The following is a 21196-nucleotide window of genomic DNA, read 5'->3' as shown; positions in this document are numbered from 1 at the left end:
TTCAGTTTCCTCTTGTGGAATGGCCACCTCACTTCATAGCCAGGGGCTGGGACATGCTGCAGTGCCTGGGACTCTCATACCATATGACCTCCCTGCCTAAATTGGGCAGGGCCCCAGCCTGTCCCCCACATTGGGCTGGACACACACAGGGTGTTGAGCAGATCCAGGCTGAATACACACCGAGGCATCAGGACACTCCTAGCCTGGACTCTCCCTCCCAGAGACCTGAGGACACCCCGGCAGGGGCTATCTGGAGACATTTCTCTCCAAAGAGCACCCCAATGGACAGTACACCTATGACTGCATCACCCGAGCAGTGGCTGGTGGTGCTGGGTGAGGGCGTGTGTTATCTAAACCGGTCTGCCTCCCCCCACACCCCGCTACAGGGCCTTGTCCTCCTATCTGACATTCTTGCTTAATCAACAGTTACACTCAAATCCTTCCTCTGCTCTAGACCCTCTCGTGGCTCCCCACTGCCTGCCAAATAAGTCCAAATTCCTCACTCTGGCACTCAAGACCACCCATGGCCTAAATTCAGTTGGTCTATGGAGGATACTCCTAGACTGCATGAGAAGCACTCATTAAAACCCTGCCCTTCCTTCAAGATCGATCTAAATGCTACTTCATTCATTCTTCTATCATCTGCTTATTCATTTAACAGAATTTATTGAACACATACTTTATACATTTTTATCACCCACTGTATGAAGACATTATTCTAGACACTGGAGTAGAAAAAGTCAGCGGTCTTAACCAGTCACTGCTAGAATGTGTTAACTTTGCAAATTTTATAAAACATGTGACCATGTGATTGCATTGTAGAGTCCTTCCAAAATTCTCGGGGGAGGATGTGCAAGTGAGGCATCCTACAGCTTCGCTGACCTCAGGGAAAGTCCACCTTTGTGCCCCACCACACAGGGCTGTCTTCCAGTGCAGGCAGCTCACTTCCTCCTCTGAGCTCCAAAGGCTTGACTCCCAGCTCTGCCATGGAAAGTCATTTTCCCAAGGCTCCCAGATTATTTATATCAAGTGGTAGCAATGATTCGTACATTGAGAGAGTTATTGCAGAAATTGCATTAGATTAAGTATAAAAGTGGCTGCACGTGGAAGTGCTCGTTGAGTGGCCACTGTCATTAACAGCGGGAGTGGCTGACTTCAACTCTAGCTCCCAGCTCTCAGCTCCCAGCTCCAAGGAACGAGAGGTTTTTCTCTTTTTGCCCACTAGAGGGCAGCAGAAATCACAAACTTGATGTCCAGTGCTCTGCACCCTGGAGAAGCAGTTCTCCCAAGCTCCCTGGAGTAGGTAGGGGTGAGGGGTTTCCAGTCTCAGAGAGACCCCCGAGGTCAGCCAAGAGCCTGGTAGTTTTCCTGTGTTCCTAGACCTGGGCTGTCAGTGTTGGGGACAGGCTGCATCTGGCCCACAGGGCTCCTCAAACCTCATGCTCCAGTGGATACAAAGTCAACCAGTTCGTCATGCTCAGAGCCCCTCTGTCCATCCCCCGCTGCATCCCACAGCCCGAAAGAGTGTGAGTAAAAGAGCTCTGACTTCTGCAGCCATCTCTTCTCATTTCTGTCTGTGTGATCTTGGGCAAGTGACTTGACCTCTCTGAGCCTCAGTTTCCTTCTCCATAAAATGGAAATATTCCTGCTCTCAAAGAAAGAAAAAGCCTCTGTGTGCAGAGGGATGGCCGTGATCGCTTATGTCGCTTCCCATGAAGCAAACACGCTACAGTGCCATCAGCTGTATCCTGCTGATCACAAATATAATGATTAATCAAAATGTGTTGTTGAGTGCCTTATCATGAGCCAAGCCCTGTGCTGGCTTATGAGATTGGCAGAAATGAAGCTAGTAGTTTCGTTAGTGGTGGCGGGATTCTGGGTGATAGATTTCCCCTACTTCAGCCCCACCCCACCCCATTCTCCAAACTCTCTGTAATACCGATGCATTGACATTACAATTGTAGAAAAGGAAGAAAGGGCGGAACATTGATTGGGTGCCTACTATGTACCAGATACTTTACTTTATCCTTCCTCTGACTCTGGGCTCCATACAGGCAGGGACCATCTGGCTTACTCACTGCCGTATTCTCCATGCCTAGAATCGTGCCCAGCACATAGTAGGTCCTCAATAGATATGCATTTAGTGATCAAGAATGATTTGTTCAAAGTTTACAAATAAAGAATCAAGGTTCAGAGAGGTCGTGCGATTTGTCCAAGGTTATCCAGTGGGATGCAGAGGCCCTCTGGCTGGGGGTTTACCTGGCAGTTCAGGCCCTCCAGCTGGGGGTTTACCTGGCAGATGAGGCCCTGTAACCGTGGTGGCCCTGTAACTTTGGTAGCCCCGTTTGGAAGTTAGTGGGTGGCCCTGGGTTTTTATGCCCTTTGAGCCTATAGCCACCTAAATGCCCCACCCAGTCCTGTACACCTGCCAGTAACAAATGGTGTTTTGAGGGTTCAGGGTTGGACTTTGGCCCCTCCCTTTATCTGCACCCCTTTTCCCACTCTTAGCTGTATATCCAAAAGTGTAGGGCCTGTGCGCACATGGGTACATATGTGCCGGTAGCCCACGCGAACACATATGCACATGCACATGTGTGTGGATACGAGCGGTCCCGTACGTGAATGTACATGTGTGTCTGGCTGTGGCATGTGCGATCCCGTGTGTGTCCTAGGGTGCAGATGTGGACCTGAGCGTGTGTGCAGCTCTGCACGTGTGTGGGTAATGTGGACAGACAGACCGCCAAAGAAAAAGGGCATCTCCTTGCCTAGCATCAGTTTCTTCAATGGAAACTGGGGACAATAATGGTACCTAACAGGTGGAAGAGTGCCAGACACACAGCAAGTCCATAGTACTACTACTACTACTACTACTACTACTACTACTACTACTACATCTACTACTACTATTATTATTACCTCCCATGGGTTGCATGGAGATTCCATGAAATACTTTGAGGCCCTGGCTCAAAAAGAGTTTCTCCTGTCATTTTTAGATATATCGAGAGAATTTGAAAAACGGAGTTGGGAATGGGTGTGATATCTATCACTCCGAACTCCACCATCCTCAACACGAATAATACTTTCATTTTATTATTATTCTCCAGACTCTGTCCAGAGTAAGCTAGCAGTAGGCTTGGCACCAGGCTGGTGCTTAAAAAACAGTTGGATGGATTAAAAACATTTTTTTTTTCCAGCTTAGGTGACTAAATTACTTTTTATCCTGCTTTTGTTCAGTTATCATGGGCATTTTCCATATGACACCCACCAGTCTTTATAATTATTAGAGATAGTAGAAGACTAGAAACTCCCCCAATGCCCCTAAACTGGGAAATAGTTAATTTACTTATGGAAGGACCACTTTAAGAAATATGAGTGAGTCATGGACACCTTTTTCCATATAAGATTCTTTTCTTTCTTTGGGACCAGTTAGTGTTTCCATTTTGAGACTGAGGTGTCTCAGGATTTATCTGTCCTTGGACATAAAGCAATTTTACTGAAAAAGATGGAGATATTAGCCCTCTAAGAAATGCAAATCAAAACTACAATAAGATACCTTTACACACCCGCTAGGATGGCTGTAATCAAACAGACAATAACAGGTGTTGGTAAGGATGTGGAGAAATGAGAACCTTCGAAAATTGCTGGTGGGAATACAAAATGGTGCAGCTACTTTGGAAAATGGTCTGGCAGTTTTTCAAATGATTGAAAATAGAGTAACCATATGATGCAGCAATTCCACTCCTAGGTATATACCCAAGACATATGAAAAGACGTCCACACACAAATGTTCATAGCAGCGTTTGTCATAAAAGCCAAAAGGCAGAAACAACTTAATGTTTCTACTGATGAAAGGATATATTAAATGTGGTCTCTCCGTACAATGGAATACTATTTGGCAAAAAAAAAAGAAATGAATTACTGACATCAACCATGTCATGGATGAACCTTGAAAACACTATACTAAGTGAAAGAAGCCGGTCACTAAAGACTTTGTATGATTCCTATTTTGTGCGATTCCTATTTTGTATGATTCCATTTATAAGAAATGTCCAGAATAGGCAGATCCATAGAGACAGAAAGTAGATAGGTGGTCACCTAGGGCTGGGAGGGGAAGGAGATCAGCAGAGGGGTAGCAAGTGACAACTAATGGGTACAGGCTTTTTTTGAGGGGGGAGCAGTGGTGAGACAGTTCTAAAACTGATGAGGATAAACATAGTAAAAACCATTGAATTATATACTTTAAATGGGGAAATTATATGACATGTGAATTTTATCTCAGGAAAGCTGTTAGAATAATTAAAAAAAAAAAAAACTAGGACAGAGACCCCAGATGACAATGAAAAATATACACCATCATTTTTGGGGAGATGGGCCAAGTGCTTGTTAATTTCATTTAACTTTTACAATAACTCTGTTAGGTCGTTTTCCCTATTGAGCCGATGAGGACACTGAGAATCAGAGAATTTGAGTAACTAGCCCAAGGTCACTCGGCTCTTTAGTGGTAGAGCTGTGATTTGAACCAATGCTCATTTTGAAGGTCCATGCTCAAGTCGAAGTCCTTTTGTTGAAGTTCTGGTTCAAGATGATGATGTAGGAAGATCCTGAACTCACCTTATTTCATGGACACAGAGAATCTACAGCTACGTATAGAATAATTTCCTTTGAAAAAAAAAAAACAACCCTAAAACTAGCCGAGTGGCTCCTACACATCGGGTAAACAAGAAAAAGCTCACATCAAAGCAGGTAGGAGAGGCTGAGACAAAATGTCACCATAAATCCCCCTTGGCACAGTGAGTGACCCACGATCAGGAGGGAACTCAAAATCCTGAGCTTCCCTCTGAGGAGTGAAGGGTTTGAATCACACAACTGGTACCCCAACTTTTAAAACCTGTACCTGAAATTCTTTTGATGCCTCCTTAACAGGGGCTAGGAGCTGGTGCACCAGGTCAGTTGGACAGACAAACATACAGCCAACAGGACATGTGGGTCCTGGGTCTGGGGCCCCTCCCTGCCCTTTATCTGGGTAGCCAGAGCTCATGGTCAGGGCTTTTTATCACTCCCTCGGACCTTCTCCTGGAATCTCCCTGTTTAGGGCCCCTTAAGAAGACACCCAGCAAAGGGCTCCCTGGAAGGTCCCAGGACTGGTTTGACTAACAGGTCTGGCTCAGGCTTCTCCAAAGCAGCAGTCAAGCCAGCCCACTGGGAAGCCACCAAGATGTCCCATTCTTACTCTATGGAGATAATAATACATGTGCATAGGATGTACAAACGAAGATGTTCATCACAGCATTGTTTATAATAGGGAAAACCCAGAAGGAACCTAAATGCCCAACACCAGGGGACTGGTTACTATGCAACAGAATGTACAGTGGAAGAATTCAATGCAGCCCTTACAACTCTATAGTAGAGAATGCTTACTGAGTAGGAAAAGGTTCACAGTACATTGAGAGAAGCCGACCCCTAAGCTGACCCCTGCTAACCACCCCATCGCCCTCCCATCACCACCCTGCCTGAATCCTACCATTCAGCTGTACTAAACTTATCTGGTCCCCAAATGCTCAGGCTTTCAATCTTCTCAGGCATTTTTGTACTTGCTCTTTGCTGTACCTGCAACGTTACTTCTCATCCCCTTTTCTGTGATCTGTTTTCCAACTGGCTAACTCCGATTCAGCCTTTAGGTCTCAGTGGAAATATCTCTCCCTGGGAAGTGCTGTGGGGCTCTCCAGCTGGAACAGGGCCCCTGCTCTGTACACTTGCAGCCCCTGTGGGTCCCTAATCAGGGCACAGATCACACTCCCTAAGTGACTTGGCATTTAACTGTCTGTATATTTGACAGATGAGGACATTTTACTTTCTTACTGGCTGTTGTCTTCTCAGTGTCTGCTCTCAGTGCAGGCACCTTTGAGTGACTTCCTTGGCAGCTGGCATAAAAGCCAGACTCCTTTTCATGTTCTACGAGGCCTTACGTGACCTGGCTGGTGCCCACTTCTCCAACTCATCTCCTGTAATTCTTCTCACTCACTCTGCTCACTGACCCAGCTGCTTCTCCAACGTGTCAACAGCATTCTTGCCACAGGGCCTTTGCATCTGCTGTTTACTTTGCCTGGAATGAATGACCGAATGATCAAGACTTAATCCTTCACTTCAAGTTGCTCACAGTCCAGTCGGGAAGGCAGACACATTAACAGACCTTCCTTTGGGTTCTAGTTTTTTTGCCTATAAAATGAAGGGGCTCATCTGCCCATCTCTCTCTCTCTCCCCTCTCCCTCCCTCCCAGGCCATTTATGAAGGAGCCTGTTTGATGAACCATGCAGGGCAGGGCAGAGCGGGTATGAATGGTTGTTATTACAATGGCCTGAGCTGGGGCCCCAGCTTCCTGATGGATCAGGATGGATGGGGCAGGGGAAGAGGGAACACAAAGGCAAGCTTTGCCCACTTCGTCTCTGGCTGCACCTGGTTATGTCTGGTAGACCTGCCCTGAGATCACTGCCACCAGGTACAGCCTGGCCTGTAGCAGAGCTGAGTCTGGCAGGGCCTCTGTGGGGTCAATGATCTGGTGACTGCTGATCTTCCCCAAACCAGGAGGTCCTGGGGCAAACTTGACTCCGCTCGTCCCAGAAGGAGCCCCTGAGAACAATAGGATGCCAGAGGCTCCAAATAATCAATTCTGGGGTCCTCCCTCTGCTCTTTGGGCCCATTCCTTAGTGGGCCCCGTTAGTGCTTTAAAAAGTGGAACGTGTATCTGTTACCTAGACACATCTCCTGCCCTCCAGAATCGTTTTGTACCTGTTTCCCTAGCAGAAAAGACAATACTGAAGTTTTATATTTGTCTAGCAGGTAGCTTTCAGAGAATGAAAGCAGTATGTGAAGTTGTTGTTACCGGCTCAAGGTTCGTGTACCCAACACATCAAAAGCCAGTATTCAAAATGTCAGAGTTTGGAGTAAGGAAAGGTTTATTGATCAAGAAGCCGCCAGCTCGAGAAGATGCGGGGGTTGGGGGGGGTGAGGTGCCTTAAAGCTTCTGCAAATCCATCTTAAGAGAGCCCCAAATTCTGGCTTCTTTTACGTCAAGGGAAGGGATGAAGGGACAGGGCAAGAAGTTGGTGAGGACGGTAGACAGCTGGGCATGGACAGGGACCCAAGGAGGAGTGCGAATCTCTAACTCTCTTTGTTCCGTCGATCCCGCTGACCTAAGTCTGGTCTTGAGGGTCCTCGGAGTCTTTGACGAAGTCATTATTTTGTACGCATTTTCCTACTTCTTCAGGAGAGGCACCTTCTGACAAGGAAGGGGCTGTTTTAGCAAAATACTCAATCCTCAAGCAGAATCCCTCTAGTTAATTAGCATATCTGTAGTAGGAGCTATTAGCCTAATTTCAAAACATGTGGGTTTTTTCAGGATACATTTTTATGGATATCTAATTCCAATCCCATTGCAATCAGATAACATACTCTGTAAGATTTCTGCATTTCGAAATACAGTGAGACTGGTTTTAAGGCACAAGATAAGTCTGCCCTAGTGAAGGAGCCGCACGCACTTGCAAAGAAGTTGTTGGGTAAAATGAACTATAATAAAAGTCAATTAGCTCAAGGCAATTGCTGGTATTATTTAGATCATATTTTAACTGTCTTGGTTTTTTTTTTTTACTAATTGGCCTATCAGTAATGGAGAAAGCAGTTGGAGTAATCTCCAACTCCTGATATTTGTTCATACATGTCCATATGTCCACCAACAGATGAGTGGATAAACGATGCAATGGAATATTATTTAGCCTTAAAAAGAAAGGAAATTCTGACACACACTACAACATAGATGAAACTTGAGATGACATCGTGCTAAGTGAAATAAGCCAGTCAGAAAAAGGCAAGCACTGTATGATTCTACTTATACAAGGTACCAAGAGTAGTCAAATTTATAGAGGTAGAAAGTAAAATGGTAGGGCCAAGGGCTGAGGAGAGAGACAGTGAGGAGTTGTTTAATGGGTAGAGTTTCTGTTTTACAGGACAAAAAAGTTTTGAAGATTGGTTGGACAACAATGTGACTATACTTGCCACTACTAAACAGTATGCCTAAAAATGATTAATAAGATAAATTTTACGTTGAGTATTTTACTTCAATTTAAAAAAAAATTGTAAATATATTTTTAAATTCTTCAACTATTATGGATTCTATTTCTCCTTTTAATTCTGTCAAATTTTGCTTTGTGTATTTTGAAGCTTCGTTATTAGGCACATATAAAATCATAGCTACCATAACTTCCTGATGACGTGACCTACATTGATTATAGATGAAAATCAATATTGTCTTATATACACAGATCAGAATCCCCTAGTTTCAGCCATTTGATGTAGTGATTTAAAGCATGAGCTCTAAAGTCAGAGTCTGATTATACCACCCACATGTTGTATAACCTAGGCAAGTTATTCAATCTCTTTGAACCTCAGTTTCCTCATCTGTAAAATGGGCTTCATAATTGTACCTATTTCCTAGGATTGACATGAAGATTACAAGCACAGAGCCTAGTGCCTAGTAAGTGCTCAACGTGTGTTAGCTATCATCATCATCATCATCATCACCATATATGTAGGGGGGTTGAGAAATTTTTAAGGTAATAGATAAGGAAGACTTTGAAAGTCAAGTCATGAGAGGAATCTTTGTAGGAAGCTAGGTTATCCTGGGCAAGGGCAGAACTTGAGTACTGCCCTCAAGTTTCTGTAGAGCTATAATGAGATGTGAAGAAGCAGCCAATTATTTCTGTGGCCCCTAGGGAATATCAGAACTCAAGGATCAGGACCCACGGACACTTAGCGGTCAGCTTGACAGAAGAACTTTCCCCAATCAGAGTTTTAACTTACAATAACATAGGATTTGGGGGAAGAGTGAGCACCGCGTTCCAGGAGATAAACACAGCCAAGGCTCAGTTATCAGGGAGAGGGTTCCTGCACTGGTGAGAGGTTGAGGAAATGACTTATGAGGTCCTTTATTTGGCCTTGGTCTCTCTGGCTTAGAGTCCCAAGATTCCCTGCCCTGTTTGGCTGCACAGCCAGTTACAGGTCAAGGTAGGATTGTGGGGAATACCTGCTCCCATCCCGGCCCCTACCTGTCCTGTCTCTGCTTCTCTTTCTTGAACGCAGCCAGGCTCCCACCCCATGACCACTGGGCTGTTGTACATGCCATATCCTCTCCATAGAGGCTCATCCTGGTTTTGTGGACCAGAAACATAAAGCTGGAGAACCTTCTTTACAAAAAAAGAATACAAAATCAGGTAAGAATGTGAATATTTAGAATGAGAAACAAACCAAAGTAAAATTTTAAAAGCTATACAATGTCCAAAAAAGATAATATAATATTTACATTTACCACCTAATATACCTCATAACACTTTCATTTCTACATTTTTGCTGTATACTTTTAGGATAACCTCTTTATATGACATTGGTTTTGTCACATCATTCTCTTTAGAGAGAATAAGATAATTTAGTCTTTTCTCTAGCACAATTGACCAAAAGCTTTTTATTGTTGATATTTTAGGAAAGTTTATTTCAGTCTCACAACTCATTATCAGCAGTGTCATAAAACTTAAGGATTGTTGTCAAATTTAGAAAAACCTCTATCAAGTTTCTTTCATATAGGAGCTATAGGAGCTATAAGATTTCAGGATTTCTCATTAGTAATCCTTGATTGCTAATCTTAAAAGTTTTTGAATCGATGCCACCAGTTAAGCAGTTCGTTGCCAATACCTTCTTTGCAATGATGTAGAGTTTTGTTATTTTCACTGGTGTTGGTATTCCGTGACAACTTCCCCTTAGCTAGATCCCCCCAAATGCCATAGCCACACCAGCAACACCCCATATGAGGCAATGTGTGACCAAAGAGGAAGTTGGAAAGGAAAGAAACAACATTCTTAATCAATTTCAGTTAAAATTATTTACTTTGGCAAGCTCCGTGGCAGTATGTGATCCTGAGTAGACATTGCTGGGACCCCTCCCAGGTTACTGGAAAGACCCTGGCCATCGAGGGACTCTGTGGCCTGCGAGGGACTCTGTGGCATAAGCTTTCGGAGCTTGGTAAATCCATTTCTGCTTCTCCCCAGAACGAAATCCCTACCATGCCCGCCCTTAATGAATGTGGGGAACAGCTCCTCATCGTATCCACCTCCATTCAAGCATCACATCTCCCAGGAGGCCACCGGAGTCGGTAGCTGCCCCATGAGGCTGGAGGCCATGTCTGCCTGTCTGGCTCACCCTATTTGTACCTTTAGTGTACTTCGAGGGATGCCTGGTACATAGTAGAATCGCTGGCTTGGAAGGCTGAAGTGGCCTGCCAACGTCATCTAGACAGGAAGTGCCAGAGCTGGGAATCAACCAGGAAGGAAGGAAGGGAGGGAGGAAGAGAAGATGCAAGGGAGGGAGGAAGGGTTGGAGGAGGTAACTCCAGCTGCACAGATGGGCTGCTGGCCTCAGAGAAATTCATTTCTTGCCAAATCCCTTCAGAGCCCCAGCTGGCCCGCTTCCCTTCCTCCATCCCGAATGGCTGATTGGGAACTTCCAGGCACTGTTGGGAAGCATAGAAAAGAATGTGGACTGGAGTTTGAATCTTCAGGCCATTCCTTATCAGCTGCGTAGCTCTGGACCGGTCGGCATTATCTCCCAGCACCTGGACGGCATCCTCTGTAAAATGGGTCTGTGGCTGCACCTCTCTGTACGAGTTAGAGGACTTCAGATTGCCTCGAGTTGGAGGAAGTGCTCTGGCTCCGGAGACAGTGTCAAGGGCAGTATAGTTTTGTGATCTGAAGCCTTTTCTTCTCTACAGTCTGAGCCCGGCTCAGCCCCTGACCCCACCCCAGTCCACTGAGGTTCCCCTAAGGCTTCTGCGTCTTTGCCGGTGTCAACCACAATGACCAATGAGCTCGTTATGGTAATGTAACTCTGGAATGAGCACGCATTCCTCCTTCCAGCCTCTTGCTTTAAGGGGTGAAGGGCGCACCTCCATCATGGGCCGGACGAGGGCCAGCGCCACACCCACAACAACAAAAGGAACAAATGCTGTGCATCTATCTACTGGGTGCCAGGCACTGTGGCTGGCTTTTTACATGCTTCCGTTTCCCGCAGCCCTGTGAAATACGAACCGTTATCCCTTTTTTACAGAGGTGGAGGATGAGGCTTGGCCAGGACGAACCACTGGCCTGAGCCCGCACACACACTGAATGGTAAAGCCGAAAAGGACATTCCAGCCAGGGCTTCTGACGCTGTCCACGGCTCCTCTGATAAGTCTTTATGCCTAGAATTTACCCCCAGGAAGTCATTCTTTTCATTAAGGACTTCTCTTCTGTCAAAATGTAACATGATAGCAAATAACTCTCAAATTTAGTTTTAAAATCGAACACTATTTTCTACCCAGGGATAAAAACAACTGTGAACTGTTCAAGGAAAGGAACGAGGGTTTTTTGCTTTCGTTTTTCCCATGTCCTCGCTGCCTGTCCCAGGGCCTGGCATGGAGTAGGGGTTCGAGAGATGTTTGTGGAATGACTGCGTGTTTTCCTGAACAGACGAGAGCAGCTGCTTCACCTGTAGAATCATAGCTCATTTGGGCACGATGAGACCATCTAACCTAGAGGCCACAGACCGATAGCATGTGGGCTCGTATAAAACCTCGTAAGAAGGTTTTGTTTTTAATCCGTACAATGTCTTTTTAAAATTTTTAATTACTTGCCATTATTTAAAAATTAGAAGGTTTCACATAAAATCCAGGCTTCCAGCTTGTGGCAGAGACTGTCACCAAAAGTCTACCTTTCACCAAACCCCTATCCTTTCCTTCCCAGAGCACAGCTAGACTATATTTCCCAGCCTCCCTTGCAGCTAGCTGGGACCATGTGACCATAATGGCTGGCATTTTCTAGTTCACCTGATCTCTGACTTTAATCTGCCTGATTCCTAGAGTTATTTGATTTTTCAGCTCCTAATCAAATTCAATCTCTCCCTCAAATATATGGAGTCGTTGTGGCACAGAGAGGACAAGGGACCAGCTCAAGGTCACAGTGGGGAGGGGTACAGAGCTGAAACGTGGACTGGAGTCTCCTGAACCCTACTCCAGGATTCTTTCTTAGGAACTTTCTTGTGAGCGGAGAGGAGGATGGATTAGGAAGTGAGAAAAAGGGGAAGGTGTTAAAGTCTGGGGTCCATTTGGGGTGGGTGGGGAACGAAGTAGCCAAAAGTAGAAGGGGACACCCCGATGGTGGAGGGGAGAAGCCATGACTTCTCTGATTCCACGATTTGCATAAGGCTCAGAAAGCCTGACAGGCAACATAAAGCTCCCTCCCCAAGGGAGAGTCCTGCTTGTCTGGAGGAAAAGCCTGGCCACAATCTTCCTTTTCCCTCTCCCTGTGGGAAGGGGCCCATGTCCTTGACTGCAGAGCTCCACTGACAAAAAGCAGGAACCAATTTTCCCTCCCAGAAATTCAAATCCTGAAAGAAATGAACTTGTAAAATAATCCCATGGCGAGGTCACTGCACCAGGAACATCCTCGTGGCAGGGCGGGGAGGCTGCTCTGCAAGGTGTGGAGGTGGGTTCCAGGTGAGCCTTCTCTCTGTGGCTGTGGGGGTGGGGGGCTTCTCCTCCCCTCTCATAGACACTATAACTCCTTAATACTTTGAGCGCCTGTCCACCACGCATTTCTTGGAGTGCTCAGAACAAATGTACCCCAACTAAGGAAGCATCCAGATTCCCATTTGCACACTTTTCTGTAAGTGCGACAGTGTCTGTGGGCGCCCAGGGGGCTCCTGAGGGGCCACGAACCCCTCTTTGGCCATTCTCTCTGCCGCCTAGACCAGATCACTTCCTGGAACCCACAGCAGCTTTGCCAGAAACTTGGCTTACTCATCATTTCTCCACGGCTTATGTCCATCTCCCCACGGGGGCCCTGCTGGCTCCCCCAGCTCGGACATAGGAAAGGCTCTGGGAGACTTGAATTTGCAACCTCCCCACTCACCACCATCACCACATTGAAAGGAACGGGGAGAAATCACTAAATTGAGAGCCTGGGTAGAGGAAGAAGAAAAGGGTGTGTCCCCTAGCCTTCCACAGTTGTTCAGAGCTGTTGGCGCCGCTAGAAAATCCCATGAACCCACGGGAGCCTCGGTCACAATAGTTCTGAGTTGTCCTCAAGAAGTGATGGCGTGGCAGTTTCACCAGATGTGCATGAATGATAATAACGGCAAACCGTCACATGGGTCTACAACCCTGGCCTGCACTTCTGAGGGCCAGAACGTTCTGAACAAAATAATTGTTTACCACCGAAATCCATTTGGTGGCCAAAACCTAACTTGAACATGAACAGATGTGTGACTATTCATACCCTATTCTCTGCAGAAATACTACTGTGTTTAGTCATGGGAGGCTGACCCAGACCCCACTGCTGTGTTATGTGACGTGTGACATGTGCCTTTTAAACCCCCAAGCTCTCAAAATCCCCAAACTCATGAAGGCCCTGAGACATTTGGGTTTTAGACAAGGGACTGCAGCCTGCGTACATTCTAAATGCTTTACATCTGTTAACTCAATCCCTGCAATAACCCTATGGGGTAAAGTTGTTCTTATTTCCATTTTATAGATGAGGAAACTGAGGCAGAGAGAGGTGAAGTGACTTGCTTCTCAGCTGGTGAGTGATGGAGCTGGGGTTTGGACCCAGACTTTCTGGTTCCAGATCCCACCTCTGAACCACTCCGCCACTGGCCTTGCTAGGTGAGGTGGGGAGGGTAAGCGGGGCCCTAAACAGCACGGAATTACCATTTTAAAGCTGCATGTGCAACAAGGACAGTCCCAGGAGGGTGTTTGAGGAGTGAGCCTGCTGTGACAGGCGGTCTCATAGGGTGACCAACCATCCCAGTTTGCCCTGGGACTTGCCTGGTTTTTGGACAGAAAGTCCTGCATCCCTGGAAATTTCTCAGTCCCATTGCACCGAGGCTGGTTGGTCACTCTACATCTTGGGGACCATGTGCCTCTCCCCGCTACAAGCATCGTGAGCATCACAACCCACTGAGGGGGATTGTAAGGTCTGAAAATACATATTGTCCAACACAACATGGCTTCTCAACACAAACCAGGAACACTTAACCAAGACACAGGGAGGAACCCTGGAGGAAGTGCTGGCTGTGTCAGGTTCACCCAGCAGCAGTGTGTCTGTGTCCAACCTGACACCTGCCTAAGGGGTTTGCAAGGACAAGTGTGACCCTTTCAGGCTTCCCCCTTGAGCATTGACTTTGGACTCCATTGTAAACACGGCGGGTATATTCCTGTCTTGCAGGGAGAGTTACTCTGATATCACAACTTAGAAATGAATGACTCAGTCAAGCCCACATCTGACTTCTCCGGAATGAGCCACACCAGGGACTCACATCCACCCGCCACAAGTCTGCCCAGACCTGTCGGGGTGCAAAGAAGATTGAGGCGAGGCCCCTGCCCTTGAGAAGCAGGGCTGGGGCTGTGGAGTCAGGAAGGAAACATGCCCAGATTCACAGAGGGAGAAACAGAGCCCTGTGTGTTGAGGGTCCCAGAAAGATGGACTCTTTCTGTCTTGTTCTCTTCTTGGTCAGGAAGAGGCTCAAACACATGGACAGCAGAGTCCGGCTGTCTGATAACACCCCTCCACAGACCCGCACACTCTCCTCACAAAGCCAGGGTGTGTGAGGCGGCAGGTATGGCTCGTTCCCTTCCAATATTTACTATCCGCTTCTTCGTTATTAACAGAACCCCCTTTTTAGCTAGCTACCTTGCTTTCCAGCCTCAAGACATTTCCCAGTCTCCTTTGCAATTAGGAGTGGCCATATGACTATGTAAGTGAAATTTGTCGTGAGAATATCAGGAAGTATCTTTAAAGAAGAAAGCTCTTCTTCCACTCTACTCTCTGGACGGCTGATGTGATGGCCAGTGTGCCAGCAGCTATACTGGACAATGAGGATATACTGGGGATGGCAGAGTAGAGAGATGGAAGGTGCCAGCGTCCCAGAGTTGCTGTACCAGCCACGCATTGCCCACCTTTGGACTTCTTTACATGACTGAGAAATAAACTTCTTTTTGTTACTGTTATTTTAGGATTGTATGTTGTGTGCAACTGATCCTAATTCTGACTGATAAATATGAGTTGGGGACCCCTTTGTCCTCTTTCCTAGTCATAGATCCTAGAAGATCAGAATCAGCAGAGACCTTACTTATTGAGTCCACAGGGGCAAAATCCGACCCACAAACGTATTCTTTAGCTCATGCAAAGTTTTAAAATTAGGAGATATTTGGACATGTTTTAAACATTAAAATCGCGGTTTCTGGCCGTTCTTGAATAACTGCGGGATCTGGCGTCACTGAAATCGTATCTTAGCGTGGCAGCATTTAACCAGGGCGTCTGCTCCCCTAGGGCACAGACCCCACTTCCGTTGCTCTCCTCTGAGCTCCGTATGTCTGCGCGGTCCAATGAGCTAGGTGTGTATGTGAGTCGTCCTGTGAGTTAGGTATATCTGTATGTTATCCTCTGAGCTCAGGATTATATGTGTTATCCCCACTCGACAGATGAGGAATTTGAGGCGCAGAGGGAACTTGCCCCAAGTCACAGAAGCGTGAGAAGTGGAACCAAGACTCTGGACTGTCTGCATTCCATGCCTGCTCTGTCAGCACTTGCCTGTGCGACCCTTGGCTTTCCGATCACTTGCCCGAAGTTCACAGAGGAAGACCGTAGCGCCAAGGAGGAAGAAATATTTAATGACCCTTGTCATACTGTATCAAATCGATGACGCCGGCTCTCCTGCAGTACTGTAAGCAAACCAATCAGAGAGCGGGTTTTTTCTCTGTATCCTCAGTGCCCGGGGCGGGGCCAGCCCAGTGAACTGTGTGCCGAATGAATGAAGTGACCCACCCTCCCGTGGCTCTGCCCTCAGACCTGGCTGCTGACCAACCTACCCTGATTTCTCCTGGATACTGAGCACAAACTCTGAGGTCCAGGCGTATTCACACCCAAATTCAAGCTTCATCTCTCACTAGTGTGACCACTTTGAGTGTTGGTTTCTCCACCAATGAATGGAGATGATCATAGTGCTTACTGACCAGGGCTGCCGGGAGGACTTAAATGAAATCACATATGTGAATTCCTTCTCATGGTGACCAGCTCGATAAATAATAGCTATCGCGACATGTATTTTGTATGAGTATGTGGGCTGGGAAGAGATTAATTGGTCTACCCTTTCCCCTAAGCATCAACTTGCCTTCCTTTAACCCAAGGCAGCCTGAGCCCTGCACAGGACCAGATACAGATCATACTCAGGTGAGGGCTTCCTATACATCTCAAGCTTGAGGACAATGAACTGAATTGCCCATTTATATGCCATCATTCCTTCAACACATAGCAAGCTCCTACTGTCCACCAGGCCCTCAGTCAGGGCTGGAGGTCTGGAAATAGTTGAACCTGTCCTACCTGTGAAGACCATCCACCTGGCTGGAAAGGTTAGACAAGGCCACATGACTCTCCAATACACAGACGATGATGACAAATTTTCTGGGAAGGGGAGTAAGGGCTTCCTCGAGGAAGATGCGTTCCCACTCCAGCAGAGATGCTAGAAGCTCACCCACATCCTCACACTCCTTTCAGCCATGCTATTGGGCGTCTTTCCCAGTCTCCCCTGCAGTTCTGTGTGGCCACATGACCCAGCCGTGATGCCTGAATGTGAGCCCGGCCCCTCAGAACCCCAAACATTCCTTGATACCCTTTCTCTCTTCTGAATGGCTGGAATAAAGATGACCCCCAGGGCAACCTTGAGACCCACATGTAGACTCAGACCCAGAAGGACTGAGCAGAGAGTGGCCACCCACCCAGAATTGTTATATGAGCAAGAACTCTTATTTCTGGCATATTTGCCAGGTATTGTAACATTCTATGAGTTACAGTAGCTAGGATTACCCTGACTGATACATCTGCCTTGAAAGTCTGATTCTGTTCATTACATAACGTTCCTCCTTCACGACTTTAACAATTTTTTTTCGGTGGTGTAGCACTAAGTTACCAATGCTATTGTCACAACTGCAGTCTTAACTGGAGATAATACTCCTGACGGTACGAATTGTTTCAGATTAGGGCATTCTTATTCATTAATTCTGTTTGCATTTGCTTCTTTTTGTTGGCTGGAATTAGATCTTGAACTAGATTTTTCAGGAAGGATATATAAGAGTTAGAATTCCTGCATGTTTGAGACTATAGCTGTCTTGTCTTCACATAGGAGTGACATGCTATGTAGATAATACGTTTTTGGAAAGGCAGCCTTCTCCATCCTTCTTCCAACTCTGTAGACATTGGCCTACTGTGTATTGACATGGAGAAGTTCAAGACCAGCCTGTTCCACCCAGGATCCTGGCAGGAACCAGGTGACAAACTCAAACGGAGTTAATTGAGGAGAGGAATTATTTACTTTTAGTTTTAAGATGAATAAGGTCTGAGGATCTCATGTATAACCTGATGACTATGGTTGATAACACTATTGTATAACTGAAATTTGCTAGGAGAGTAGAACTTAAATGTTCTCACTCCACCAAAAAAAATGGTAAATATGTGATGGGCGTGTTAATTAACTCGATGGGGGGAATCCTTTCACAGTGCATATATACATATATAAAATCATCACACTGAACACTTTAAGTATCTTACCATCTTATTTATCAGTTGTACCTCGATAAAGCCGAAAATAAAAAATTATTCACAAAAGTGTGGGTGGGTATAGCTGTCAGTGCCCACCCACACTCAGCATCACCTCTGCATGACAGCTGAGTCTGTCTGTCCACCTCTCTCTCTCTCTCTCCCCTATCCCTTTCTCCTTCTCTCCCTCCCCCTCTACTTCCCCCTCTCTCTCCTGTGGGTGTTTTCTAGCCATGGGAGCAAGCTAATCCAGTGTGCTGAGGAAGCTAAGAGTACCAAGAAGTAAGTTCACATCCGGGAAGCAGCTCCCAAACAATGTGAGAGGGTGATGGCGGATAAACCTTCCTCGCTCCTCAGTTGGGTTAACTCAGATGTATTCTACATCGTCTCCCCCTCAAAGGCTTGAGCTCCAGGTGCTGGGTCTGGTAACCTGCTCATATTGGCTTCTCTCACTTCCTGTCTTACTTCTACACTCCCCTTCTCTCCCCAAATCAACTACCTGCACATTAATCTTTGTCGCAAACTCTGCTTCTGGGGAACCAGTAAAGAGTGTTGCAGTAGCCTGAGGCTAGTAACAAAGGAATCATTGCCTTTCAAGAAAGGGATGGAGAGGACCACCTGCCAGGAGCCAGGGCCTCGGCTGAGAGATAGTTAACCCAGTGACTGTGCAAGGGGCAGAAAGGGAATAAACATCCTGATCTCCCCCTCCTCCCACCTTCTGTCCTCCAGCTGATGCCGCCCCCCCTCCCCCCGCCCCATCCGCCAAACCCAACCAGAAGCCAGAGGTCAAGGGAGCTGACAGGTATTTCCACAGTGGTTAGGCTGCCTGTCTGGCACAGAGCAGCGTGCAGAAGGGTAAAGGGCACCTGAGCGGAGCACAAGTAAACAAAGGATTTGCATTATACAGACAGATTATTTTCTTTTGTGTTTGACCTGCTTGGAAAGCAGAATTTTGATAGTCCAGGATCTGGGATCTGGGAAAAGGCTTCTCCAGGTGTCAGGATGGAGTCAGGAGCATCAGATCCTAGAGGGGCTGAGGTGGGTAGGAGCCAGCACCCCTATTATCTACTGCTGCGTAACAACCTACCCCAAGACTTAGTGGCTTCAAATAACATTTTATTATATGTCACACTTCTGCAGGTCTGGAGTGTGGGCTGGGTCAGCTGGGTTAGTTCTTTTGTTCCACATGGCATGACTGAAGTCGCATATTCAGTTGGCAACTGTTCCAGTCTGGAGGGTCCAACATGGCTTCACTAGTGTTTGGTCCCTTGATGGTGGTGGCGGAAGGTATGATCAGATGAATTGTCAACTGCAGTGACTACATGTGGATTGTTTCGTGCGACGGTCCTAGGGTAGTTGGACTTCCTACATTGCGATTTGGGGTTCCCAGAGAGAACGTTCGAGAGGCCTCAGTGGAAGCTGCAAGGCTTCTTATGACCTAGACTCAAAGTCCACGAACGTCACTTGTTCTATCAGGCAAACATGTCACTCGGTCCAGCCCAGGTACAAAAGGAGGAAAATTAGACTTCATCTCACAATGGGAGAAAGAGCAAAGGACTTGTGTCACCTTTAATCGACCAACAAGTCATCCAGGTCGAGGAATGTGCTAGGAAGGGATGGGACTGACATTGGAGAGGGACTTGAATGTCATGGCAGGGGCTGTGGCAATAGGAAAAATGTGGAGAGCGAAAGCTCTGGCATCACCTTCAAATTCAAATCCCAGGTCTCCTACTTACAACACGTGTGCCAGTCAGGCTGTTTCTTGCTGAGGCTCGGTGTTTTCATCTGTAAAATGAGATCAGTTCCTACTTCATGGAACTGTTGTAAAGATTAAATGAGATGGTGCTTATAGCGAGCTTCTCAGAGTACCTGCTCCAAGTATGTCTTAATAAATGCAGCCATGGTGATTTATCCTGAGTAACACAGAGAGCCAGGAAAGGGTCTTACGAAAACTCCTCTGGTTTCCACAATGTATCGGAAGAATCATTTTTGACCAGCACTCTGCCTCACTCCCACATACAACCCAACCCAAGCTGATCTTACCCCTTAAATGTAGCTTGAATATAATTTCTCCATCTCCCCTGCCGTCACCAGCATCTCTACCTGGAGTTCTGCTATTGCCTCCTTCCTGGTCTCCCAGACTTGCGCTGGTCCCTCTGCAATGCCCTCCCCTCCCAGCAGCAAGCCCAGCCTTAACCTGCAACATGCGCACGAGCCATGTGGGTATCTCTTTAAAACACAGATTCCAGTTGAGTAGGTCTGAGAGTCTGCAGTTCTAATCAGCTCCCAGGTGACATGGAAGGTGATGATGATCCCTAGACCACACTTTGAGTAGCTGGAGGATATTTTTTCCAAATAAAGTTTGATCCTCTCTTGTGTCCACTTAAAAGCCTCTGCTGATTTTCCAGCACTCTCAGGGGAAAGACCTCACCATGTCCCGCAGGCCCTGTGTGATCTAGTTCTCATCTGGCTTTCTAGCCCTTTGCCCTCCATTCTCCCACCCTCTTTTTCATTCATTCATTTATTCGTTCATTCATTCACAGTATAATGAAATAAACCACCATCCTACCCAAGCACTGGAACATTACCAATAACCTGAATGTACCTGCAGGCTCCTCCCCTCTCCTGATCTATTCACCTGAGATAACCATTCTTTTCAAATTTGTGTTTATCTTTTCCTTAAAAAATTTTTTTCTTCCAATGCATGTGTCTAAATATGCATATTGGGGGGTTTGCTTTTATTATACATTCTAAAAGTTGCACCACAGTGAATACAGTTTTCTGCGACTTATTTTTTTCACTCAGCGTTATTTCTGAGATAGATCTGCGTTGCTGTGTCGGCATCTGAAGTTCATTCAATTTCACTGCTGTATAATATTCCACGGTGTGAATATTTCACAGTTTATTTGCCCACTCGTCTGCAGATGAGCTTCTGCGGTGTTTCCCATGTTTTTACTATTACGAACAGTGCAGGTGTGAACATTGCCTACACCTTCTCTGCTGCATGCTGGCAGGTTTCTCAGGGGGAAATGCCTGGGAGGGGATGGGCTGTGTCCCGCCCCCGCTTCCTCTCATTCCCCAGCTCCCCGAGGTCTCTCACACAGGATGGCCTCTCCACCTGGACTGTCCTCTTCCACCAGCCCCCAACCCCTACACCCCGTCAACTTCTTCAGGTCCGCAGAGAAGCCCTCCCGGACCTGCAGGCCACAGCTGGTCTCCATTAAAGCTCCCTAATTACACGCTTATGTTGTGTGATTGTGTGATGAGCCTGAGTCTCGCGCAGTAGAGTGCAAGCCCCACAAGGTTTGTGTTGCTCACGTGCTCCTGGCTTCCAGCTCGGGCCTGGCACACTCGGGCCAGGCAGAGCCCGGCCGGGCGGCTGGAGCCTGAGCCCGCAAGTGGCTGTAACCCGGAGTCCCGGGGCCAGAGTTTTTGGCGGGGCCGCAGCCCCGAAGGGACTGGTGTTTGTCCCCGATGCAGGGAGGGAATTCCAGGAAATAAGCAGCGGGGCACGGCGGGGGGGCTCGGTC

The 21196-nt window shown here is 46.8% G+C and overlaps 1 protein-coding gene across 8 annotated transcripts in view; it reads left to right on the top strand.

Annotated features, from left to right (window-relative positions):
• LOC120603706 (uncharacterized) overlaps positions 1 to 18373 on the top strand; it is a 61074-nt gene extending 42701 nt beyond the window's left edge. For 5 of the 8 annotated variants that reach the window (XR_005653094.1, XR_005653099.1, XR_005653100.1 and 2 more), the window contains one exon: positions 15557 to 18373. Coding sequence is in view for 1 of the 8 variants with exons in the window: in XM_039864414.1 (XP_039720348.1) it covers positions 1381 to 1526; positions 15557 to 15777 (367 nt within the window). In the remaining 7 variants the exon portion in view is untranslated. Of the gene's footprint in view, positions 1 to 1380; positions 1527 to 9132; positions 9264 to 9939; positions 10066 to 15556 lie in introns of all 8 variants that reach the window. The other 3 variants (XR_005653095.1, XR_005653096.1, XM_039864414.1) reach the window with 3 other exon arrangements.
• The last annotated feature ends 2823 nt before the right edge of the window (positions 18374 to 21196 follow it).

Source organism: Pteropus medius, unplaced genomic scaffold, assembly GCF_902729225.1.
Source record: "Pteropus medius unplaced genomic scaffold, Ma_sr-lr_union100, whole genome shotgun sequence".
In the NCBI taxonomy this organism is placed as follows: domain Eukaryota; kingdom Metazoa; phylum Chordata; class Mammalia; order Chiroptera; family Pteropodidae; genus Pteropus; species Pteropus medius.
This window is presented reverse-complemented; position numbering and strand designations above follow the sequence as displayed.